At 26.9% G+C, this 5,692-nt stretch overlaps 1 protein-coding gene across 1 annotated transcript in view; it reads left to right on the forward strand.

The window, feature by feature from the left end:
- Positions 1-5,692, forward strand: part of LOC100168957 (pre-mRNA-splicing factor CWC22 homolog) — a 12,943-nt gene that overhangs the window by 3,988 nt on the left and 3,263 nt on the right. Inside the window, exons 7-12 of the mRNA XM_008184813.3 lie at positions 1,999-2,152; positions 2,209-2,382; positions 4,289-4,512; positions 4,633-4,913; positions 5,031-5,132; positions 5,211-5,437. Of these exons, the coding sequence (XP_008183035.1) occupies positions 1,999-2,152; positions 2,209-2,382; positions 4,289-4,512; positions 4,633-4,913; positions 5,031-5,132; positions 5,211-5,437 (1,162 nt within the window). The remainder of the gene's footprint in view (positions 1-1,998; positions 2,153-2,208; positions 2,383-4,288; positions 4,513-4,632; positions 4,914-5,030; positions 5,133-5,210; positions 5,438-5,692) is intronic.

The raw sequence follows: 5,692 nt of genomic DNA on the forward strand, positions 1-5,692 counted from the left end.
GGGTGTGGTGTCCTCTTAAGTGTCTGTGGTATTAATCTAAAAAACCCACGTTTCTCGCATGGTCAATTGTATGTTGCCTGTTCCCGTGTTAGAAAACCATCTGCTCTGTTTGTTTACGGGCCAGGTAATCAAACAAAAAATATCCTGTACTATAAAGTATTACAATAAAAATGAAACTTAATTTAGAATAACTAAAAATAAAATGTAATATAATAAGTAGGTATCATAATAAGAAATCTGAAATTGTAATTTAATTTATCAAAAGAATTTTAAGTGTTTTATAATTTTTATTTTTTGACATAATGTAATTGTTGACTTATCAACTTTCTTTTTTCTTACTAGCTGACCTAAATAGCGGAATAAGTATTAAAAAAAAATATAAAATTAATGAATCGACCGTTAGGCAGTATGAAGTTTGCAGGGTCAGCTATATATATATAAAAACAACCTGAATATGTGCATTCCGTTGCCCGTTAAATGTACCAACTCTATATGACTCAAACTTTGTTCAATTCGTTATTTAATATTCGTTGTATGGTGTTTAAAATTAATTTTAACTTTTCCGTTGCCCGGAATAAAAACTTTGATTCGCAGCAGTATATTATCAGGTAGACACTCTACCTACGGTAAATCGCGGACCCCTAGTTTGTACATAAGTGTATGATTTACCAACGTTATATCAAGTTTGTCGTATTCTACCTATGGTGGATTAATTTAATCAATTAATACAAAATCCTAACCTAACCTGTTGCATCACTGTTGTATTTTTGACATCCAGATTTCCTACTTTTCCGGTGGATTTTCCTAAAATTTTGTTTCATAATAACCTTCTCCGTCTACTCTTTCGTTTAAAAAAAATCAAGAAGATCTGTTAAGTAGCTCCAGAGTTGACCCTGTACAAAGATTTTCATTTTACATTTATATAGTTAGAAGATATATATAATATATTGACTAAAAATAATAATACAAATCAACGAAGGTGCCCGTAACCAATAGCAAGCAATATACAATACACTATTATCATTTTAATCCGCAACTTAACTTGTTGTTTTTGGCCATGTTGCCAGATGTAGGTACCCTTAAGAGGCCATAACTCCGGAACCACTTATCGCACAGCGTACAAAATTCACAGAAACCATCTACATATCAATCTTAATATGCCCGGAAATTTTTATCGAAATCGGTTTTGTGGATCTTGAGTTATAAAATGTATTCAAAATGTACACTTATTTTTTATATATATAGATGAATGTTTGTGTGTAGATTAGACCTCTGGGAAGAAGACAGGCTAATTTAAAAATGCCTGATAATTTACTGCTGCAAATCAGAATTTTTATTCCAGGCAATGGAAAGTTAAGATACATTTTGTACACCATACACCAAACATTAAATAACCAATTAAACAAAGGTTATATAAAGTATTCATATAAAGTTGATACATTTAACAAGCAACGAAGTGCATGGGATCAGCTAGTTTAATATAAAAATACATACCTATATTCCGGCCCTTGAGAGTCCAAATGTAAAAACGCATCCGTCGTTTCTGAATAGTGGCAATGGCATCATGGTGGGAGAAAACAGACGTCGCGCGTTACTATATCAATGTGCGGTTTACGTATTGACTTTCATGGGCCGTAGTATAGTTCAAGTGTTTATTATTTATTGATTTGTTAACACACAAATTGAAGTATAAAATATAAATTATATACATTACTAAAATAAACATACATTTTTATGTAAAAACTAAGGATAAAACAATTACCTTTTAAATACTAAATTAATTGTAATTATGAATAGTAGGCTAATTAAAAATATATCTTAATTTTAAATAAACTTACTACAGAATAATTGTAATTTTCAATGTATAAACATTCAAATCTAGGTATAAAAATGTATAATAAACTAATTTTTTAGTTATTAGGTGTATTTTTTTGTTTATTTGAGCGCTTGACTGCACTTATTTAGTTATTTATTTTAGATTGTGTTAAAATGTTATAGGTTCAATACATGATCGAAGTCATGTTTCAAATCCGCAAAGATGGTTTCAAAGATCATCCAGCTGTAATTGAACAACTTGATTTAGTCCCAGAAGAGGATCAATTTACCCACTTACTAACTTTAGACTCTGCTAAGGATACACAAGACATTCTCAGTAATTATACATTTATTCTAAAATAATATTTTATTTAAACATTTTTGTTTTTTTAGATGTATATAAATTTGATACGGACTTTGAAAGTAATGAAGAACGTTATAAATCATTAAGAGCCGAAATATTAGGTTCGGACAATGAAGATGACAGTGCTTCAGAAAATGAGGGTGATGATGATGATGATGATGATGACGACGATGATGATGATGAAGATAACGGTGAAGAGAAAGGTACATTTTTATTTAATCTAAAATGAATTGTTTTTTTTTCTGATAAAAATTAATTAATTAGTGACAACTTAATAAATTATAAATAATTAGGAAAAATGCATAATGTTAAAATGTTATTTCTTTGAATGAGTTCTTGAAATATATAGTTATTTTATAAGATTCATAAGTACACAATTTGAACATTCAATAATCTATAATATGTCTGTTTTATGAAGTAAAATAAGCCAATAAGATTTAGAATTAGAAATAATAATTTTTTTATTAGGTACTGTACAATTCAAATTAAGATTTATTGGGTAACATATCATTACATTTAAAATACAGATTCAGTTTTTTAAATTATTATTATTATTTATTAAACTGTATTGCTAGTGGTTCATCAAAACTTATGATTTACCTATACCTAAGTATTATATTTTCAAATTGTATATAGAAGTTATCTATTCTAATTATAATAATATGTTAAATATTATAATTTAATATCTATGTATACAGTAAAAATAATTATGCACAATAGTTAGGCTGACTTGCGCAATTAAACTTAAAACTATTTTTTTATTTTATCTTATTCATCTGAAAAATCTCAAGGATCTATGTGTTTTAAATTTTAAACTTATAGAATTGTGCTTCACTTGATAACAAAAATGGTTGTAAGAAAATTGTATTTATAGTGTCTGAAAGAGATGATTGATTGATGGTATTTTGATGTCCTGTTATGCAATTTTTCTAGTTTTTGCATAGTTTTTCCTGACAGGAACACTATCTAATAGAAGAGAGCAAAAAACTTGCTTCTATTATAAAAGAGCCTATTTCCAACCAAGAATATTTTTCTATTTTTTCTATACCTATAATAGTGCCTTACTTGCATGTATTATTTTCATTCAAACATACAACATAGAAAATTTGGGTTTAGCAGAACTAATTTTTTGTTGTTAGCTTTAGAATGAATTGACCTATCATTAAGTGAAAATGTAAGAATATAATCTAGAGCACATCATAGGATTATATTGATACAGTGAAATTTCCATACTACAAATTCTCATTGTCAATAAAAAAAACTCATATTATAGAGACACTTTTTAAATAGAATTAAATGCATTTGGTTCTATTTGGCTTGATTCTCAAAAGTATTTCGTTAGATAGAATACTTTGTTAAATAGAAGTTTGTTGTATGGAATCTTTACTGTATTATAATTTTAATATGAGTTATACACATATACGTTATAATTTATAATAACATAACATTACAATAATTTTAAAATGCTCATAACTTCTTAATAATTTAAATTTAAATTTGAATTTAAATTATGGCCTAGATAATAGATAATATTCTTACCCTTAAACTGTATGATAATTAGCCAATTGAATTCACTCTAAATAATAAAGGGTTTTTTATTCTTAAAAGAATATTTAAAATTTATGATTTGTGGTAAAATAAGCGAATTATACATTTATACAATATTATATACAACAATAAACTAACAGCAATGACGTACGTCACAATTTAAATATGACGCTTAAGTATTTTGTTCTCTTATGACTTATTCTATTAATTTATTTTAATAGTAATATCATTAATCAATATTACAAATAAAAAAATGTGTATATTTAATTAAATATGTGGCTTATTAACATAATATTATAATATGTTAATTAACATAAACTTTGAATAAAAAAATTAGTTGAATTAATCAAAAAATTAAAGTAGGTGTTGGTTTATAAAATATATGTGGTTTATGTGAAAATAAAATAATTTATACTTCCTAATTTTCTGTAATCTTAGTATAAACCTTTTTTTAGGTTTTTAATGTATACTTTGTATGTTTTAATGATTAATAATAATTTTATTAGTTGCATAAAAAAATGACTTAATTTTATTCATTAAAGTTTTGTGTTTATTTTTTAGAAGGAGAAGGTAAAGTTATCATTGATAATACAGAAACTAACATGATATCTTTAAGAAAAACAATTTACTTAACGATACACTCCTCATTGGATTATGAGGAATGTGCTCATAAACTGATGAAAATGCAGCTTAAGCCGGGCCAAGAGATTGAAATGTGTCACATGTTTCTTGATTGTTGTGGTGAACAAAGAACATACGAAAAGTTTTTTGGCCTTTTAGCACAAGTAAATATTCAACTAAAATATAGTTTAACAACTTAATCTTTTATAAAGAGTCTAGTGTTATTCATTGGAACATTCTTATATTTTGTCTTGACTTAATTTATATTTTTTAACTGTTTTTAGAGATTTTGCCAAATAAACAATGTGTTTATTGAGCCATTAGAAAAAATATTTATTGACAGTTATGCAACTGTTCACCGTTTAGAGACAAATAAATTACGAAATGTAGCAAGATTTTTTGCGCATTTATTGTTTACTGACTCTATTTCATGGGCAGTTTTGTCGACAATACATCTTAATGAAGAGGAAACCACTTCTTCTAGTAGAATTTACATTAAAATTCTTTTCCAAGAATTAGCAGAACACATGGGACTTAATAAATTGAATGCTCGAGTTCAGAATCCGTAAGTAAAATTGTCTTAATCTATTTTAATACTTATTTCACTTATTCAATTTAGGTATGTTAATTTTTAATATATAATAATGTTAATAAATAATTTGTTGGTTGTTGATTGTTTCAGCGAATTAAAACTAGCTTTTGAAGGGATTTTCCCTAAAGACAACCCTAAAAATACTAGGTTTTCTATCAATTTTTTCACCTCTATTGGTTTGGGAGGCTTAACGTAAGTTTTTATTTATATTTTTTAAAATGTTAAGTGTTAAGCAAAATTATTTATTTGATCATTTATTCGGTGTTCTAGTGATGAATTGAGAGACTTTTTAAAAGTCCAACCAAAACAAGTTCCTGATATAGCTAAAATCATTGAACAGCTATCAGAATCATCAGATAGTGACAGTGATGGTAGTTCAAGTAGTAGCAGTAGTAGTAGCGGCAGCAGCAGTAGTAGCAGCAGCAGCAGTAGTGGTTCCAGCAATAGCAGCAGCAGCAGCAGCAGCAGCAGTAGTAACAATAGTTCAAGCAATAAAAGTAAGTACTACAGTTCACTAAGTAAAGGTTTTATATTAACTGAATAAATAAACAAATTAAACATGACTTGATTATTTTAACTATGTATTAAAAGTAGGGCTGTTTGATTGTCGTAATATATACTCGATTATCAAAAGTATTAAATTAACAAAAACTTCAATTAATCGAAGGTTTTCATCAAGAAGTGCTAGAGTGCTCGATTGTTGAAATAGTTAATGATCTACTAAAAACAATATGTCAAAATTATCTACAAAA

This window comes from Acyrthosiphon pisum, chromosome A2, assembly GCF_005508785.2.
Source record: "Acyrthosiphon pisum isolate AL4f chromosome A2, pea_aphid_22Mar2018_4r6ur, whole genome shotgun sequence".
Lineage (NCBI taxonomy): Eukaryota > Metazoa > Arthropoda > Insecta > Hemiptera > Aphididae > Acyrthosiphon > Acyrthosiphon pisum.